The sequence below is a fragment of the Rhynchophorus ferrugineus genome, unplaced genomic scaffold (assembly GCF_030347505.1).
Source record: "Rhynchophorus ferrugineus isolate W39M unplaced genomic scaffold, kcgeb_rfMv2 rfM1, whole genome shotgun sequence".
Lineage (NCBI taxonomy): Eukaryota > Metazoa > Arthropoda > Insecta > Coleoptera > Curculionidae > Rhynchophorus > Rhynchophorus ferrugineus.
Window position 1 is genome coordinate 19,079,142 of NW_027472580.1, and position 20,760 is coordinate 19,099,901.

Genomic DNA, 20,760 nt, shown 5'->3' on the forward strand with positions numbered 1-20,760 from the left:
GTATACTATGCTAATAATACATGGCAAATAAATTCAGATAATAATGAATCTAACTATTTTTTATATTTTAAATTGTGTACTCCAAAAATATATTTAATGCATTTTACTTTGTTAGGTAGATTATCGGAATTGCCGAAAATCTTTTTTTTTCTGTTGGGTACGCCAATGTTGGGGCCCGTTATTGAGCGATTTTTTCTAGAAACCGTCCAGAATTATTCCACACCAAATCGCTGAGTAGCGCGGCCCATACCCATCAGTTAACTAACCTAAGTTTAATACGTGTTGTCGGAGCTCCGCTTTACCGGCATAATTCTTTAAATCAATTGTCTTTATAGGTGAATAATTATTGGTAAGATTATCACGATTATTCCTATATTCTCGAAAAAAAATGGTACTGCTAAGTCAGTAATTCTCAATTTTGTTTGACATAATGGCTACATTTTTAGATACGTATTAAAAATTTATTTGTATTAGATTTATATCTATATAGTCTGTTAACGAGTGGATTATCCTAATTTATATAATTTTTAATAGGTGTTTAGGTGAATAGTCATAATGGAGTTGGTGGTAAACAGTCCTAATGTTAAATATACTGACCAATTCATTGAAGCTAAATATGATTATCAATACACTAAAGGCGTGGAAAATGGCAAAACCGTTGTGGTAAGTAATTTCATTTTATATTATCAAAAGCTTTATCTACATTCTTGTTTAGGTCAATAATATAACAGAAAAGCTGGTATTCCGAACTGACCGTAAAATACCAAAATTGGGAGTTATGTTGGTGGGCTGGGGTGGCAACAACGGAACTACCTTTACGGCAGCTGTTTTAGCGAATAAAATGGGGCTATCCTGGCCTGTCAAGAAGGGAATCCAAAAGGCCAACTGGTAATAAGATTAACGAGCAGGTTTTGATTCTCCAATATATTTATAATTATAGATACATCAATCATCATATACATATAAATTAAGTTACTCATAAACTTTTTGGTAAATACATTGTTTCTTCCACAAAGTGAATCAATAGCTCTATTCTTTAATAAGGTTTGGCTCCGTTACTCAAGCTTCTACGGTTCGAATATCAGATGGCATCTTCATACCACTAGCACATCTGCTTCCGACGGTAAATCCAAACGATATTGCCATTGACGGGTGGGACATCAGCGGCATGAATCTGGCCGAGGCCACTGAAAGGGCTCAGGTGCTCGAACCTTCGCTTCAACAGCAACTCAAACCTTATTTGATCAATATGAAACCAAGAGCTGCTATATTTAATCAGGGATTTATTGCTGAAAATCAGGTTAATATCTTTGTGTTTTTACTGAACGTGGTGCCACATCTGCCAGCAGAGAGTGTTAAACGAGTTTTTTTTTATATACATATATTTACTATTTATAATTATATCCTCCCTATATTTTTGCCCAAATCAGTCTATACATAAACAACCTACATAGCGTTAGATCGTGTAGACAAATGTTTTTGAACTATTATTTAAAATTGTACGTGTAGCGAGTAGTTGAGTAACTAGACTCACATATTACCTTCATATTCTAAAATTGATAATTGAAAAAATTAATGAAAAAAAAAACGTTTGTCGGTAGTTAATAAATTATTAGTGAAGTACTACTCACTAGCGATCTATCGTTTGAAATATTGTTGTATATATTTTCTATTGAAAATCCTTTTTTGTAATTTAGAAATCAAGAGTAGACAATGCCCTATCCGGAACTAAACTAGAACAGATCGAGCAAATTATGAAGGATATCGACGATTTTAAGTCTTCTTCTAAAGTTGACAAAGTCATCGTATTGTGGACCGCGAATACCGAGAGATTCAGCAGTGTTTTAGAGGGAGTGAATGATACTGCTGAACACTTAAAGCGGGCTATTAAGAAAAATCATGAGGAAATTTCGCCATCAACTCTTTTCGCATACGCCGCAATTTCAAAAGGATGTACATACATCAATGGATCACCACAGAACACTTTTGTTCCGGGATTGATCGAGTATGCCGAGCAAAACAATGTTTTCATTGCAGGTGAGTTATCTGTCATGGTATACTATGTATATTAAGATAATTTTTTTCAATGCCTTTTCACTATCATTTTGTTAATACCAGGGGATGATTTCAAGTCTGGTCAGACAAAAATAAAGAGCTTGTTGGTTGATTTTATGGTCAGCGCTGGTATTAAACCAGTGAGTATTGTCAGCTACAATCACCTTGGGAATAATGATGGTCGAAATCTCAGTGCACCTGAACAGTTTAGGTCAAAAGAGGTATTGTATTGTCAATGGCAGTATGTATATCTAAAAATTAAATAAAAATATTTTGTAGATATCTAAAAGTAATGTTGTTGATGACATGGTCGAGTCCAATGGGATTTTGTATAAACCTGGGGAGAAACCAGATCATATTGTAGTTATAAAATATGTACCTTATGTTGGTAATGACCTTTTTTTTAAATACATTTTTAATTTAAGATTTTTATCAATAATATTGCTAATGTGCATTTTTAATATCAAGGTGATTCCAAAAGAGCAATGGATGAATATACATCAGAGATAATGATGGGTGGACTGAACACTATAGTAATTCATAATACCTGTGAAGATTCTTTGCTAGCAACACCCATTATTTTGGATTTGATTATTTTGGGAGAGTTATTTTCCAGAATTCAAATTAAAAGACAGGAATGGTCTGATGATCAGTTTACTGGGTTGCATCCTGTGTTGTCTGTCCTTAGTTACCTGTGTAAAGCACCATTGGTAAGTAAAATTTTAGTTAAAAATTGTTCATAATTTTAAACATTTCTCTTAAAGGTCCCGAATGGCACCCCAGTGGTAAATGCACTATTTAAACAGAGGTGCTGCATAGAGAATATCATGAGAGCTTGTGTAGGACTTCCTCCAGATACAAATATGACTTTGGAGCATAAAATACCATTCCTCATATCTTCAGCATTGCCGCCTAAAGCAAAAAAACGAAAATTGGAAAATGGAAAGTAAAATGTTGACAAATGCAAACACTTGAAAGTATCCTTTATGTCTTAGAAGTATTGATAATGTATTATTATTGGTTTTAAATTTTAAATTGACCTAATATGTTGTAGTTCTAATATTTATCTGAACGATAAAAAACACAGTAAGATAGTACAATAAGATATATTTGACCTATACATTTACTGTTCAATTATCAGCCATGATACAGGAATAAATGGTTTATTGATCAGGATCTCTCAAATATATTGCAAAAAATTATGTGATAATGTTTTTAAAAGAGTTTATTATACGTTTTTTTTTAATTTTAATACTATTATTCTTTCAAAAGTATAAAGGCTAACACAAATTAAGTATATATTTACAGCTAGTTACTTAATTGTTCAGGTTTATTTTGTCAAAGTTTATGTACTAAAAATATTTATATTAAATAAATGTTTTATTTTATTGTGTTTGATTTTTTGTTTTGCCTTATTTTTCAAGTTTGTTTAACTGCATCTGTAATCTTTGAGCACAGCAGTTTATTTGATAGCTAAAAAATAATTTTATGAAAAATAGTGCCTTAACCAGATCATGCGAAGTTATTTGGAGAAGTTAGTGTAGAGTGTTATTTGATCAGTATGAAACCAAGAATTATTGTTTCTAATCATATATTAATTGGTAGAAATATGGTTAATATCTTGGTATTTTTATTGAACATTTATCAACAAAGAGTGTTAACTAAGTTTATATTTGCGATATACTTTCTGTTTTTTTTTTCGCAAATTAATATTTTTGCGTAACCACAATTTACAAAACTATATTGTGTTATCAAAAATAAGTGCTTTGAATTGATACGACAAAAATTACTATTTTAAATGATTCATGATTTACTCGTTCTTACCCAATCACTCTACAAATTGCGACCTAAACTAATATTGCCGGCTTGGTGGCGCAGTGGTAAAGGCAACATGATTTCTAAATTGGTCACTCGCCAGTCGGTAGGCTTAATGCCGAGGACCGTGGCTTGGAGTCCACGTTAAACTGTAGGTCCAGTCCAGATAAACCCCTAGTTGGTAAAAGGAGACTATAATATATATAAAAAAATAAACTAATATTTAAATGTATTTAAAATAATATGTTTTTCAGTGATTAGAAAATTATTAGCGAAATACCGCCTGAAACATTGTTATCTATATTTTTAATACAATAGCGTTTTTTTATAATATGGACAATTGCTTCTAAAATCGATAAAACCATAGATAACAGAGACGTGATTTAGATACATTGAACGGATTCACATAATTACCATATGCTATTATGAACAATATAGTTTTCTATATTTTGTGACCACTATTTGTTGAAGAGTCCCATTTTGCTATTCCTTTAATTATTTTATTTTGGAGTCAGTTATCCTAATTTCATGTTAGGATAAATCAAATAAATGATATGATAACTAATGATTGTAGTTTAAGATCTTATGTACGCCAATTTGATGTCATTTTATGTGGTGAGAATTTTGCTATATAAATGCACTTGAACAGGTAATAAAAGTAAGTAATTTTCAAGAGCTAGTTGCATTGCATTGAAAGAAAATATATACAAAATGTCAAAGTAAAAACATACTATAAAGCATGATTTAGTTATTGTTTAGAGGACAATATTATAATTTATATATTTAATTGACAACTTAAGATTACACTTGACTTCAAATATCAGCTCCTGTACCGTAAGTACCTGTAATATCAGCTCCAAATGTCGGCTCAAATATATATAAAAGTGGCAAATGTTAGAACCGTACTTAGAATCATGGGGTATCTATTAATTTGTGTCTAGAAGAAAGAATGCTTTTAAACAAAACTATTAATAATAGAAATGTATAATTGGCGATTAAGGTACTTTTATATTTTAAAATTATACGATAAATATTTCTATTAAATTTCTATAAACATTTTTATTGTTTCATTAGTGTTAAAAATATCTTGTTTAAGTTTAATGTGTTAGATGTTATGGGTCAGGCGTTTAAAATTGTATATACATTTTTTCCACTTAATAGTTTATATGTAGTTCACAGTTTTAAAATAATTTTGGAGAGCAAATGAAAAAAGAAAATTAGGAATAGGCCGTTCCAGTTCGATGACATATATTCACAATATAGTAGTTGTATGTTAAATATATATTTTAGATCTAAACAATATAGCATGTGTATGATTGGTTGCCAATGTTGTAAAACTTCTAATTTAGACCATTTCGAAAATGTAAAATAAAGGACACGAAATCTAATTTTAACTTACCGAAACTCAAATTACGGCTGTCAATAGAGGTTTTCAGTTCCGCATAGATAAAAATGGCCAACAAAACATATAAAATAGTAAAAAATGACTTATTGGGTCGGTAAGTAATAAATAATACTGCTTTTATTTTCTTGTTTAATTCATAATTGTTGTTAAAATGTTAGCGAACTCTGTTTCTTGACAAAAAATTTAAAAAATAGTAATTAGGTAATTTAAGCCAAATTCTGTAATCGTATTTTTTCTCTTTTAAATAGATACATGGTGGCTAATAAAAATTTGAAACAGGGCGAGTTAATATTCAAGGAAAATCCATTGTTTTTGGGTCCGCAACTGAACGGCCCTTCAAGATGTTTTAAGTGTTTGAAAATTATTGTTTTATCAAGATGTTGTTATTGTTCAGGATGCGATACAGCATTGATGTGCACAAATAATTGCGAAGGTAAGAGTCGTTTTATATATTTTAAGTGAAGAAGATAATTATATTAAATTAATTTAGTAAATAAATAAAATACAGTTAGACTTATTGGAGATCGGAATTATATTATTTAAGTTTATGGTAGATTTATTTACTCTACTTATTTTGTTCTTTTATATGTCAATTTATTGACATTTTGTTATATATAATTGATACTTATTTATTTGGTTTATAGTTAACAGTATATGTAAAGACGCCTGTTAAACTAATAAGTGTTAAACTAATCAACTTGCGAAACAATAACATAAAATGAGGTTTTCTTTAAAGAATTATGTTTTTATAGAGAAGAATAGTTTCTCTACAGTTATAAATTCCGATTACTTTTTACACAGAGTGTGCATTGGATTTTCTATTGATAATTTTAGGAAAATTTCACAAACAAGCAGAATGTGATGCTTTAAAAGTTGCGCGCATTAAAGGACAAGTTATTATGGAAAACAGTTCTTTAATATTTCCTTTGAGATGCCTCCTGATGCGCAAATATGATCCAGGAACTTATTATCGCATTATGAGCCTGGAGCCCCATTTAGAAACTAGACGCGACACGCCCATTTGGAGGCGTCACAGGATCTCGGTGGAGAACGTCATGAAGGAGATGAATTTGTTATCGCCAGCTGACTTAAATCAGGAAATTGTTCAGAAACTATGTGGCATCCTAGACGTGAATACCTTTGAGGTACGCCCCCCTGCGTCTCAAAGCATATCCATCATCAAACCGGAAACGCAATGCTTGAGAGGATTGTACCTTGAAGCTGCGATGATGGCTCATGATTGTCTAGCAAACGCTCATCTTTCGGTTGATGACCATTTTGTGATGGGTGTATATGCCAGTGTAGATATTGAGGAGAATGAACCAATATATTTCAACTATGCTAACACATTACAGGTAATTAAGATTCTCGACGCTCTATAGGTGATATCCTAGTGAATGTTTGAACATGATGATTGTCTGATCATGATTATTTTTATTTTGGTGAAGGAGTTTATATTTAAATTATTCTTTTAAGATAGTGTTACGGTCTTTTCATTTTAAATATTTTACAATAATAAATATTTTAAAGCTTATTAAAATTTAATCTGTAGTTTTCACTAATATAGTTTAAAATTTGTTTTTGTATTAATAATGACGTTTTGGTGATGGTTTTTTTTCTCTTTTTAAGATAATCAATTTGCTATGGTTCTCAATTTTCTTATATACTGGTATGGTTTAATTATAGGTTATAGAATATTGACCCTTACTCAGTTTGTTTAATTTAATTTAAATTATTAGCATGTTAGCTTTTTAATTACGTTTTGGCGAAGGACATATTATTTAATTTTTATATTATTTTTTATTTTATTTAGGGTACTCAAGAACGTCAACGGCACCTGATAGAAGGAAAATATTTTCGTTGTAGGTGTAAAAGATGTCAAGATCCAACCGAATTAGGGACTGAAATTAGTACCCTCGTGTGCCATAAATGCAGGAAGGGAGTTTTGAGAATGAAAGAACTGCAAGACGATTTCAAAATATGGCAATGCAATCAGTGTCAGATGGTATTCAAAGATTTTCTTATTAATTTAGCCATCGAAGAAGCCAGAAGTAGAATCGATGATATCAGTGAGTCTAAACTCCATTAGCCGCATCAGCAGTAGTTTTTAATTGTATTTTAATGTAGGCCAGGGAAATCTTTATGATATGGAAAGCTTGCACAACAACCTGGCACTGACTTTTCATCCTAATCATTATTTAATGTTGGAATTAAAACAAAACATGGTAGCTCTTTACGCTAAACTTCCCCCTACTAAGAATAATTTGACCAAGAAAATCGATTTGTGTGGTCGTCTGCTTTCAGTGTTTACAAAATTAGAACCAGGAATTTCGAGGATACGAGGTAAAATTATCTTACTAAGTGATACTATTAGAAGCTTGAATGTATTCTAACATTATTTTCTCTTTAAAAGGGCATTTATTGAGAAAAATTGGTACAATATTTTAGGGTAAATGATGTGGCTTGGTGAATGGAGGTAAAACGAAATGAAACAGTGGTGTTTACATTATGTGACCGTTATTTATAGACAATATAGAATATTAAGGAAATACAAATAAATGAAAGGTATCGGCGCTGCGTATACCTGTTGACGAGGCTTGGGTAGTCGATGATGGCACGTCTGGTCAGATACTGGATGATCGAAAGTACCCTTCAATAACATCCCAGATAAACGTATCGGGGTTGCCAGATAATCGTTATCATTATATTATTGGCGCTGCTAGCACCCCGCTCGTGTTATATATTATCTGAGATATCCAATATCTGAGATTATATTTCTAGGTATCTTGTAGACAGTTATTCCACGATGTAAAATTCGACATGCCTCAAGGTCGCTACAATACTCCCCTGTCAGAATTTTACATATAATTCATAACAAAAAATATATAAAAATGTATAAATATATAAAAAATAAATATGCTATATATAGAAAGCGAATATATTTGAAACATTTGGATATGATAAAACAAAACTGATTTATACGGCTGACAAAACGAAATATACGGTACGGTGGTTGTGCGCTAGTACGGCTGTTGATATATTTCGGTTCTACAGATACCGTCGCTTCATTGTTGCTTTGGCACTTGAACGTGGTCTATGAACGACGTTGAAAACAAAATATTTTTCGAACAGGGCTCACGTAATCGACGCTGTGGAAAGTTTGATGGTTCGACGACGTGATAACTTATTTTCTTCGACGACGAGACGTAGGCAATTCTGGTACCAGGGTGAAGACATGACGAGTCTACGATGACTGTAATCCGTACCTAGCTTCTGAGACTGCTCTGTGACTAATCCGTAGTCACATACGTTACGGTAATCGAGAGAAAACAAATAACGACGGTATCCGACCGAAGCTGCCCAAAGCCTTTCAAATTAAAATGTCTACCAATATGACTGAGATTGCGAACGAAGGAAGACATCATGATTTAAAAATAGTGCCGAAAGAAATGTCTAGTCGAGATGCTGATGTCTAGTCTAGATGGTAATGTCAAAAGCTCTAAGAATTCAAAAGATTGCCAAAGAAATCAAATTTGAAAAAAAAAATTAAAATAATAAAATTAAATTTTAAGTTCAATGTTCCGGTACTAAAATAAAATTTAATGAGGAACAAATTTTTGAAAGAATGTAATGTTGAAGGAACAAAAGTAAAATCGAAAAAGAATCGTAATAAAAATATTAAAACCCAAAATGTGAAAAATACAAAATAGATGAAACGGATGGCACCGGTGTTACCTGGAGACGGTAATAGTGGCACGTCTAAACCAAACGATGGTCGGTTACTCAATGATTGGAAATGCCCTTCAATAACATCCCAGATAAACGTCTCGGGGTTGCCAGCTATTCGTTATCGTGTTCTAGTTGGTGCTGCTGGCCCCGTCCTTGTTCAACATCTGAGATTATATTTCAAAGTATTTTGTAGACCGTTATTCCACGATGTAAAATTCGACATGCCTCAAGGTCGCTACAATACTCCCCTGCCAGAATTTTACATACAAATATTTTAAACAACAAAAAAAAAAAAGATGCATGAAAAGAGTTTTAAACATTTGGATATGTTAAACCAAAACGGTTGTGGTTGGTACGGCTGTTGATATCTTTCGGTCCTACAGATACCTTTGCTTCATCGTCGCTTTGGCACTTGAATGTGGTCCATCGACGACGTTGACAACAAGATATTTTTCGGACAGGGCTCCCGTAATCGACGCTGTGGGAGGATCGATTGTTCGACGACGTGGTAGCTTATTTTCTTCGACGACGAGACGTTGGCAATTCTGGTACCTCGGCGAAGACATGACGAGTCTACGGTGACTGCAATCGGTACCTAGCTTCTGGAGCTGCTCTGTGACTAATCCGTAGTCACATACGTTACGGTAATTCAGAAAAAAACAAATAACGACGGTATCCGACCGAAGCTGCCCAAAGCCTTTCAAATCAAAATGTCTGCCATTATGACGGAGACGGCGAGCGAATGAAGACATTATGATGATTAAGATGCTGAGACGCTGATGATTAAGCAATGATGTAAAAATATCTATGGGTTCAAAAGATTGTGAAAGAACATTTTGACATGAATAAAATGAAAAGGAATATTGAAGGTAAAATCGAAAACGAATCGAATTAAAAATATTGAAAGTTTTGAAACAAAAAATAACGGCCACGTAAAATACACCATGTTGCACGTACCCTCCATTCACGAGTCCAAACCCAATTTTGCGAAAGATCACGTCGGGATCACCACTTTAGGGTAAATGATGTGGCTCGGTGAATGGTGGTAAAACGAAATGAAACAGTGGTGTTTACATTATGTGATCGTTATTTATTGGCTGTATAAAAAAAATCTGAGATTATATTTCTGGGTATTTTGTAGACCGTTATTCCAGGATGTAAAATTCGACATGCCTCAAGGTCGCTACTATATATTTTGATCAAAATATTTTTCATAATTTTCTACAAATTTTCCTATTGCCTATCCAATAAAATAGTTAAAGCACGTTATTAAATTTTATGACGTCAGCAATGTTGCCACCAATTTGACTTTTGGTTTCCAACTGTTGTTGGTTTTTAACCTTTAATTCTTATTACTAATGTTAAGAATTTTGTAGACATTTAGCAATATGGCGCACCAATACCAATCCAAATTGAATTTTGTATACTGATGCGGTTACATGTTCCGACACATCAGACAGCTTTCGGTTTCGTTTTAACTAGGGTAAAATGAAAAGGACAAATCCGCTTCGATATTAAAATTAACTTCACATGTTTACAAACCGCATTTAGGAGTATATTCGACGCCATCTGTGACGTGCATTGGCTGTTTTATTGGAAGGACTATATTTCTGGCAATATGGCGATACTGTGCCGAAAGAACGATGTTAGTTTGCCAGCAATCCAATCATCGGTCAATTTGTTTATTTCTTCAGTGTGGTAATCTTCAAGTGTTAAAGTGGTAAGTACGCTGCAACAGCGTATCCTGTCATGCAAGAGGATGACTGTTACCAGAGTTGGGTAAAATACATGTTTTGCTTTAATTAAAATATAATTTATAGAATACTATCTCGCATGTATTCAAAATACGAAATACACAATATTTTAAGTGGATTATTTGAAATATAAAATACAAAATACAGTATTTTTTTAAAGCACCATTTTGATGTTTGTGGTTGTTCATCATATTTTTTACTAGTACTGCTGTTTCCGTGGCAGGTTTTTTATAATTTGGCGCTAAGGCATGAATTGCGAGATGTTGAATTACTTTCTCTCATCTCGTCTCTCATCTGTTGTTATGCTTTCTGTCAACCAACGCCTTTTATAACTGGGAAGGTAGCATGACGCCAATATGGCTCCATTTATTTTAGGTACCATTTTAAAAAACTTATTAAATCTTCTTTCTAAGCTCTCTTTTAGTTCTAATATAATAACATTAAAACTCCTCAAATTACAATCTTGCAGCCGATCTAATCTGGTTCTAATACATATTAAGGCAGGCAGACGGGTGCCATAGTAATAATTGTTTTCCTGAAATTAATCTAATGAACGATATAATGATATTTCAATGAATTCCTTAAAGTATTCTAGTTCTTTGGCCGAGAAAGTGTTATAAACACGACTTATCAAGTAAGTAATTTTTCATAAGCTGTACTAGGGATGGCGAAAATATATATATATATATAGAAATATATTTAAATATATATAAGATATTTTCAAAAATTATCGATATTTTTGGCTGATATTTTTTTTTATATGCATCATTGAAATTTGTCAGGTCAAAACGTCCCAATGTTGCCGCATCAACTCTGAGTTTTAGTTCAGCTTGGCTTTGACATACAACAACATTCTAATCTAAATAAAATAACTGAACAAAAATGTTATCAAATATATTTAGTTTATTTTAACATTATAGTATATTAAATTCTTTTCCACACCACCCATGAGGTAAAGTTCTAGGCACATATTTCTAAGTAGTGGTATTCCTCTGGAGGCCTAATCCACCCAATTAACAATTATATATCAAAGTAATGCATTTTACTTCCATTCGACAGCATATTTACCTTTTTACGTTCTTGTGTCTTTCGATGGTGTGTTTACTTGTCAAGTCATCTTGATATCACTGTATTTTTTATTTCTTCCACTACCTGTGTACACAATTCTTGATAAAATTAATCACTGAATTCTGTCTAATGCATTTACCATATCTACAAAACATTTAGTATTCATTCTCTCCTCATACATTCTGATCTAATGCTCATGTTTAATTCCGAACAATTATAATCATATCTCTGTACACAAATCTTTCACGCCCTACAATACCATTTTCTACAATTATATTCTATTAATTAGGTGCAGACCTTTAGTTGTTTCCACTCTCATCACTCTGTCTCAGGAATTTCCATCATTTCACAGCATTATCACGTATCCTGAAAGTTTCCTTTAGTCACTTTCACTTTCCGAGTCACTGTCCAAGTCGATCACTAAACTGTTTATTTCCAATCTGTCTAAACATGTTCACGATCCACCATTTATCAATTAATTCCTCTGTATGTCTTATCGAGTTCATCCAAACCGAAGGTGTTATGGTTGACAATGCTTCCTTCCACATATCCAAACAGTTCTTGATGGAATATCCTTCTCGACCAGCATGTCTTTTATAATAAGACTTTGCTACCTCCCATATCAACTCGATTATATTTAATATACGGTTATAGGAAGGATAGGGGGAAGTCATAATACTATGTGACCATATCGTTCAGCCATCTCATCTACTGTATATCTTTTTTCGGGCTTATATCTAAAAAAGTAAATTGCAAAAAATGCAATGAAACATTTCATTTATATTTACCTAGTAACAATTGGAAATAGCAGGTTAATTGAAAAGTTCACGGCCTGACAAATAGATGGCGCTACTAGAATTAAATCCATATGTTTTTACTTAGCCCTAACCCTCAAAAGATGCATGTATAAATTTGATTGCTATCGGATCATTAGTTTGTGAATTATAGCATTTTGAGTGAAGCAACTTTTGTTATTGTGAAAAAAATGTAATATAATATTGCTTTTTGAAGGGAAAAAATATAGTTGAAGCAAACTTGGCTTGATACCGAGTTTCCGGACTGCCCCAGTAAACCATCGAAGATTGTTATGCTAAGTTTAAACGTGGTGAAATGAGCATCAAAGACGGTGAACGCAGTGGACGCCCAAAAAAAGTTGTTACCGATGAAAACATCAAAAAAATCGACAAAATTATTTTGAATGACCGTACATTGAAATTGAATGAAATAGCAGTCACTCTAAAGATATCAACTGAACGTGTACGTCATATCATTCACGAATATTTGGGTATGAGAAGGCTCTGTGCAAAGTGGCTGTCGCGTGAGCTCAGTTTTGACCAAAAACAACGACAAGTTGATGATTGGGAGCAGTGTTTGAAGATGATCAAGTGTAATAAACCCGAGTTATTGCGTCGATATGTGACAATGGATGAAACATGGCTCCATCATTTGACTCCGAAACCCAATCGCCAGTCATCCAAGTGGACTGCACATGGTTGGCAAGGTTATGGCGTCGGTATTTTGGGATGCGCATGGAATAATTTTCATTGACTACCTTAAAAAAGGAAGGAGCATCAACAGCGACTATTACATAGCGTTATTGGACCGTTTGAAGGACGAAATCGCCGATAAACAGCCGCATTTGAAGAAAAAGAAAGTGCTGCTTCACCAAGATAATGCACCCTGTCATAAGTAAGTGAAAACGATGGGAAAATACATGAATTGGGCTTGGAATAGCTTTCTCATCCACCGTATTCTCCAGATCTGGCCCCCAACGACTATTTCCTGTTCTCAGATCCCAAAGGAATGCTCGCTGGGAAGAAATGTTCGTCGAATGAAGAGGTGATCGACGAAACTGAGGCCTATTTTGAAGCCAAGGATAAATCGTACTACAAAAATGGTATCGAAACGTTGGAGGGTCACTATAACCAGTGTATCTCCCTTGAAGGCAATTATGAATGTGAATATGAAATGAATGAAAGTGAATATAAATAAAAAAAAATTTGCCAAAACATGTGCTTTACTATGGTAGGCCGGGGACTTTGCAATTGACCTGTTAGTTCAGTTCAGTCAAGCCGTAATCAATTTGTGATGAATGAAGTGATATTACGGAGCGATTTAAAATTTATCAAAACAGTCAAAGCGCTAAAATAACGTTTGCCGGTTTATAATCTGTAGTAATTATAACTAATATTTTGAATAATTTTGCGTACGTCTGACAACCGGACGACTTTGACAGGCTCATTCGTTTACGTGTTCGAATTAATCAGACAGCATTGTGTCTCTTTCTAACTAGAATAAAATGAGAAGGAAAATATTGTCTGAATCTAAAACTAATTTACAAATTTTGGTAGGCAATACATTAAACATATTGATGACGCATATACAATAAAAAACTTTGAATAGGCAATATGTATGTATTTTTTCGGTCGATATTTTTAGATATTAAAAAAAATTAAATGTACTAAAAAAAACTTTGAATATGCTATATCTATGTATTTTTTCAGTCGATATTTTTATATATATAAAAAAAAATTAAATGTATTTCTTAAACTTCATAAAAACTAGTCAATTATTTTTAATAAACCTTTTAAATTAGTACTTAATTTTGAAGGTTTAATGTATTTTGGTACTTAATTTGAAAATTTATCGATATTTTTTTTCTTCCATATATCGAAGACCGTTCTAAAATATTGGAAGCAATATATCGATATTTTCTAGAAATTTCTTCTCGGTGGCTGACACTTCTAAGCTGTATTATAGGATCGTAAAGAAGTTTCCATCTTGTGGGACACGGATATATTAACTGAAGTGTAAGACGGCCTTTTATGACTTTGGGCCGATTTGGGCCTACTGGGCATATTCATTAATAAAGTGCATTTAGCAATTGATGAATAGTGAATTTTCTTTGTAGTTGGCAAAATATTTAACGCATGGATGGCACATGTAAGGTACCTAGGCTCCCTCTCTAGTTACAAATTTTGTTATATTTACTGGTAACAAATATAACGCCATAAAACGTCACTAGGTCATAAAAAACGTCAGAGGTACTAGCGTTTTCATAAAGGTAAACATCTACAGTAAAGTCAAGCGCTAAATGGGACGCAGCTTGGTGAGGTGACGCAGTGAGTGTCACGGTAAGTGTACACAGAATAAAACCGCCAGACGCCGAAACCGCGCAAATACGATTGCGGTTCTCGCTTTGCATTAATGCTGTACACAGTAGTAGGCTTGATACAAAGGCAACTGATACTGAACTAATAACGACTGAACTGGAATTTAGAACTGAATCTGATTCGGAAGACGAATTCGAATCTGAAATGGTAATGTTTATCTCCCAGATGGTTAGTAAAAGGTAACTGAGAATTTATATCTAAAAGGAAAGATTCACGGAGAATTTTCTTTAATTAAATAATTTATTCCTCATGTAGTATACATGACTTGTATCGTACAAAACTTGTCGCGTCCACTCAGATTCGATTAATACTTCTTTCATTTTTAAACACCGACTTTAAGCGAAAAACTACGACAAGAATACTGCGTTTCTCAGGATCACGTTAGCGCCACGGCATGCTGCGAAGCTATATTGTGCGGTAGCTATCGTTCTTTAAACCCACAAAATCTCGCCGTGACTCACGATGCGTCACCTCACCAAGCTCTCCCCAAAAAAGGAGCTAAGTCATCACCTTCTGACTACAGACCTATCAGCCTACTAAGTTCCATTTCCAAGCTGGCTGAAAGAGCAATTCTTTATGCCCTCAATGATTTTACGAAGACAAACAATATCATTCCAGATGAACAATTCGGGTTCCGCGCTAAACATTCAGCCGTTCATCAGGCCCATCGGCTGGCCGCAAAAATCAACTGTGCTTTTAACCGACGTGAAAGACTTGGAGCGGTCTTCTTGGACCTAACCAAAGCCTTTGACAAGGTTTGGCACGAAGGCTTAGTGGCGAAATGCCTCCGATTAGGTCTACCTGATGACCTAACAGCTCTTATCAAATCATTTCTGTTAGGACGATCGTTCCAGGTGAAGATTAAAGATATTCTCTCTAGCCGGAAAACCATCGACGCAGGAGTTCCACAAGGCTCCCCACTGGCACCCGCTCTATTTAATATCTTTCTTTCAGATATCCCTAGGAGACCACAAGTTGAGGCTGCTTTTTACGCAGACGACACTGCTTACTTTGCTTCTTCAAGAGTAGCACCGCACATCCGAAGCAGACTCCAAAAACAACTCGATGAGACGGTCCAGTGGTTACATTTCTGGAGGTTGCAGGTCAACCCACAGAAAACCCAGGCCATCTTCTTCCACAAGAAGCGTTTTGCACCGAGCATTTCGCGTCTTAAAATCGAGAACGCCGAAATCCCATGGTCAGAAGAAGCCACCTATCTCGGTCTTGTCTTCGATCGCAAATTTAGGTGGAATTCCCACATTTAAAAGTCCCTCCATAAAGGTCAAGGTATTGTAAATTTGCTGTTCCCGCTTATCAACAGAGCCAGCAGGCTTCCTCTATCTATAAAATCTCTCCTGTACAAGATGCTGGTTCGATCAGTCGTTCTATACGGCTCCAGTGTCTATCTAAAATACGTCTCCCCCAGCTAGGTGGAACGTCTCCAAGTGTTTCAAAACAAAATTCTCAGGAGAATTATTAATGCCCCATGGTTCGCCAGGAACAATCAAATTCATAGAGAAACAGACGTCCCCCAAGTTCACGATTTTATATCCGAGGTTTATTCGAGATATTTCTCCACTCTTCGTCTTTCGGACAATAGATGTATTACCGAGCTGGCCGATATGTCAGGCCAATAACTCATTCAGCTCTTCGTAGCCTTATTCTATCACAGTCGACACTACCCCGTCGTGCTCTAACTCCTAATTGCCTCGACCTTCTCCGGCGAGCGATTAACTCATGTACCGCAAGCTGCGTGGTGTGATAACGACGCCACGTCCTTGCCTGGCCCTTGTGCCTCTTAACGGTGTTACCGGTTACGGACACCCTCCTTACTAACAGTAAGAAGTATCAGTTAGGGTCATTGGATCAGCTGATAGGGTGGGGTTTAGTGGGTAGCCCAGAGGCAGCCTCCACATAATCAGTCCAACTCGCTTATTCTTGCGGGTCTTCCCGACCAGGTATCCGTAACAGGATTCCCCTACCCGGTTCCAGGCCAAAAAAAAACAAAAACCTCACCAAGCTGAGTCCCATTTTACGCCTGGCCTAAGAGATTCATTCAGTTTTAGCAACTTTTAATACATATGGACAGGAATATAATTATAAAAATATGAATACTTTTTAAAATGTTTAAAAAATCAAATATCGATATTTGTATTTGCTGATATTTTCTGACATTTTTCATCACTTCATCATTCATCATTTCATCACCATAGGTTTCTAAAAGATTTTTATTTATTTAAAAATTCAATAATACTAGACGGAAATTTGTTATTAGTTAGTTATTGTTATTAGTCAGTTAGTTTAGGTTGTTTAATTGTTACTCGATCCTTCGCCTGTATTGTTGATTAAAATACACGCAACTACCTAATATATCGGCACTACTAGTTATCGACATTTAATACGAACATTGGTTAAAAAGTATCATCGTCAGTTTTTTTTGAGTTGGTTGAAGGAATTGGTGAATAACAGTATGATAACGTATCTGTTCATCTTAAAAAAAACATGTTAAAACAGTGGATTGAAGTAAAAATTGTTGCAACATCCAGCTTATTTGCTTGCTTTACAGATTTAGTTACTCCTGATTCTTGGCTTTCGTTATATCTAAAAAAAAATTAATACTCCAAAAAGAAATAAAGAGATTAAAGCGTAAGGAGAGTCTTCTGGAAAAAGATTTAGTGATGGAATGCATGCATTGTCAATATTAATTGAGTGAAATTATGTTGAAAGCAGAGTCATGAAAGTATAGCGTTCATAGCATCTCATAGCAACAATATTATTTACAACAAATCCTCAAAATTAATTCCCTTACTGATAATTTACCTAAAACCTATAAAATATTACTTTCTGAAATATTTCATGATATTTTTTTATTCATTTTATGATATAAAGATGACGGAAATAAAATTACTAACTTCCTATATTTTCAATTTCAAATGGATTTACCACATAAAAAATTCATCGTCAAAGAAGTTCAACAATTAATTAATTGTAGAAGAGTCCCTGGATTTGACTTAATAACTGGAAAATATTCCAAGAACTATCAGAGAAGGGGGTAAAATTATTAACATTCATATTCAATGCTATATTGCGCATTAATTATTTTCCTAGCATCTGGAAAATAGCTCAAATAATAATGATCCTCAAACCAGGGAAAACACCAGAATATGTCACCTCTTACCGGCATATAAGTTTATTATCGATATTCTCAAAAGTTTTTGAGAAACTGTACATTAAAAGGCTCATTTGTATAACAGAAAAATATAAAAATTATTCTGGAACACCAATTTGGGTATCGTAATAAGTATGGAATAATAGAACAAGTGCATAGACTTGTAAGCATAATAAATATGTACTAAAAGGCCAAATGATATTGTTCAGCTGCATTTCTAGACATATATCTTGCTTTGATAAAGTATGGCATATAGGATTGCAAGTTAAATTAAAGAAACTTCTGCCTCATCCGGATTATAAGCCACTAAAATCTTACCTCACAGATTGCCATTTTACCGTTTATCATACCGACTTACATGCAATATATTCAGGAGTTCTGCAGGTAGTGTACTGGGTTCAGTACTACATCATCTGTACCCAGCTGATCTAACTACAACAAAAATAACCACTGTGGCAACATACGCAGACGGCACGACAGTCTTAGCTTCTCATGAAGATCCAGCCATAGCGTCATTAACCAAAAAACATACCTAAATTAAATACAAATGTGGCTGAAAACATGGCGTATTAAAGCCAGCGAAACAAATCCTGTCATATAACTTTTACGCTCCGTAGAAGAACATGTCCACCAGTCTATATAAATAATTGTCAACTCCCGCAAGCAGAGGATGCTAAATATCTTGGTATGCACCTAGATCGACGCGTAACTTGGAGGAAAGATATATTCGCTAAACGGAAACAACTTGGTCTTAAACTTTACCAAATGTATTGGCTTATCGGGCGCAAATCCAAGTTATCGTTAGATAACAAGATATTACTATATAAAACTATACTCAAGCCTATTTGGAATCCAAGTATGGGGAACCGTTAACAAGTCTAATATACCCATCATACAACGGTTCCAAAATAAAGTGCCAATGTAGTCGCTAATCAGCTAAATATGCGAAATGACAGTGAAGTGCGTAGACTAAAACGTTTAACACCATCCGATCTGATTATTGGAGATATATAGACTTTAGAATAAGACTAATTAATTAAAATAGTATTTTATATAGGTGATCACTTAATGAAGTGATTTTCTACATTCCATATATATATATATATATATATATATATATATATATATATATATATATATATATATATATATATATATATATATGTATGTATATGCTTATTGCCCTCTGGGCAGATTGCGGAATTAATAAGAGTAATTAAAAAATTATGATGATATTAAGATTAGTTTCTCCTGTTTATTGATTTTTTTGTTCATTTTATATTAAATTTTAGCTTTAACAATGTACGAATTGCAGTCTGCGATAGTCGACTTATCAAACAAGGAATACAGGAACAAAGAACTATCAGATATTGAATTGTTAACCGAGCTGAAGAGAGCAGAGAAAATCCTGAAAGAATCCGCCAAGTACTTGCTCTATGAACCGACCAAAAGTCCAGAAGGACGCATGGCTTTGGTAGCTTTGCGAGAACTGAAATATTTGCGTGAATCCATTGAGAGTATCCAGAAGGATGTTAGCGTCAATTTGCTTAATAATAACCGTACGCACAATGAAGTAACAAAGAGATTGAAAGAAAAATTAATGGTAAATTCTGAAGAGAATGGGATAAATCACAACGAACAAATAATTGAAACAGTGGATGAGAAGGAAAACGTAAAAAAGAATGGAAAGAAACAGAAAAAGAAGAACAAAAAATTAGATAAATCTTGAAACGTACTTCTTGTTTTGTAGTCATAATTATTTAATAAATATTTGTTTCCGAGTGATTGTCTTAATTTTCCCCGAAGAGTTCGTTTGAGAGAAGATACTTTCACAGAATAAATATTTGTATTTTGTCCCATCATCTTGTAGAACAATATAAGTGTGTATAATGGTGTGTCAAATAAATAACAAATATTTTTCAAAAATAATATTTATTCTGGCTAGTGATCGCCCTGTGGTAGAAATTCGGCCATAATATATTAAATTAATCATGTTTGTTCCATAATAGAGTAAAAAGACTAATTAATAATGATATTTTACTAAAACTTGTTTTTACAGTATTTTCAATGTAAGATCAGAAATGTATTTGATACATAACATTAATTAAATTGAATAAATATCTGTATATTAAAATATATGCAAACTATCTCAAGAACTAACACTCACTAATATTTTTTAAATTGCATTTAATTAAATCTAATTTCTATTAAGTTGTAATCATCAACAAAGTATTAATTAGTTTAAATTACTACACCACTGAACATTACACCAAAGTATCTTAAATAAGTTTTTTTTCATACCTCGGTCGAAAGTACATACTTTACTCCCTGTTAGAAGTACACCCGCACCCTTTATAACGGCGGGAGACTACAACATAGAACATAACATAACTTTACTCTGACGAAAATAAGAGTCTAATATTGTGTTTTAGTCTTATTTCAGTCGATTTAACAAAACTTCTGAAAAAGAGACAACATGCAATATTTGTCTACATTCTATATTAAGTAGTTCCACAGATTAAATACTTTAAAATCTAAATATCTTTAAAAAACACATACATTTTTAGTGTTTCAACTGTCCAATCCATAGTG

At 33.6% G+C, this 20,760-nt stretch overlaps 2 protein-coding genes across 4 annotated transcripts; both read left to right on the plus strand.

Annotated features, from left to right (window-relative positions):
- The first annotated feature begins 208 nt into the window (after nt 1–208).
- Nucleotides 209–3,448, plus strand: Inos (Inositol-3-phosphate synthase). 3 transcript variants are annotated; one of them, XM_076417745.1, is made up of 10 exons: nt 209–349; nt 535–663; nt 716–888; nt 1,045–1,300; nt 1,698–2,037; nt 2,119–2,276; nt 2,335–2,443; nt 2,524–2,765; nt 2,820–3,052; nt 3,110–3,448. In XM_076417745.1, exons 2-9 carry the CDS (start codon nt 556–558, stop codon nt 3,003–3,005), a joined length of 1,572 nt encoding a protein of 523 aa, XP_076273860.1. In that variant the 5' UTR covers nt 209–349; nt 535–555; the 3' UTR covers nt 3,006–3,052; nt 3,110–3,448. The 3 variants fall into 3 exon arrangements, with proteins under 3 accessions (XP_076273860.1, XP_076273853.1, XP_076273868.1); XM_076417738.1 differs by having other exon boundaries at nt 2,820–3,448; XM_076417753.1 differs by having other exon boundaries at nt 221–335; nt 2,820–3,448.
- Nucleotides 3,449–5,247: 1,799 nt separating this feature from the next.
- LOC143204853 (SET domain-containing protein SmydA-8) lies at nt 5,248–19,949 on the plus strand. Its single transcript, XM_076417729.1, has 6 exons — nt 5,248–5,369; nt 5,524–5,708; nt 6,110–6,630; nt 7,089–7,344; nt 7,403–7,618; nt 19,461–19,949. Exons 1-6 carry the CDS (start codon nt 5,323–5,325, stop codon nt 19,895–19,897), a joined length of 1,662 nt encoding a protein of 553 aa, XP_076273844.1. The 5' UTR covers nt 5,248–5,322; the 3' UTR covers nt 19,898–19,949.
- Nucleotides 19,950–20,760: the final 811 nt, after the last annotated feature.

What these genes read in the sequence shown, in the direction of transcription:
- Inos (XM_076417738.1), top strand. Translation starts at nt 556, where the DNA reads ATGGAGTTGGTGGTAAACAGTCCTAATGTTAAATATACTGACCAATTC. An exon ending in AAAATGGCAAAACCGTTGTG is followed by an intron (nt 664 to 715) that starts GTAAGTAATTTC and finishes ATTCTTGTTTAG; the next exon opens with GTCAATAATATAACAGAAAA. An exon ending in AAAATATGTACCTTATGTTG is followed by an intron (nt 2,444 to 2,523) that starts GTAATGACCTTT and finishes TTTAATATCAAG; the next exon opens with GTGATTCCAAAAGAGCAATG.
- LOC143204853 (XM_076417729.1), top strand. Translation starts at nt 5,323, where the DNA reads ATGGCCAACAAAACATATAAAATAGTAAAAAATGACTTATTGGGTCG. An exon ending in AAAAATGACTTATTGGGTCG is followed by an intron (nt 5,370 to 5,523) that starts GTAAGTAATAAA and finishes TCTTTTAAATAG; the next exon opens with ATACATGGTGGCTAATAAAA. An exon ending in GTGCACAAATAATTGCGAAG is followed by an intron (nt 5,709 to 6,109) that starts GTAAGAGTCGTT and finishes TGATAATTTTAG; the next exon opens with GAAAATTTCACAAACAAGCA.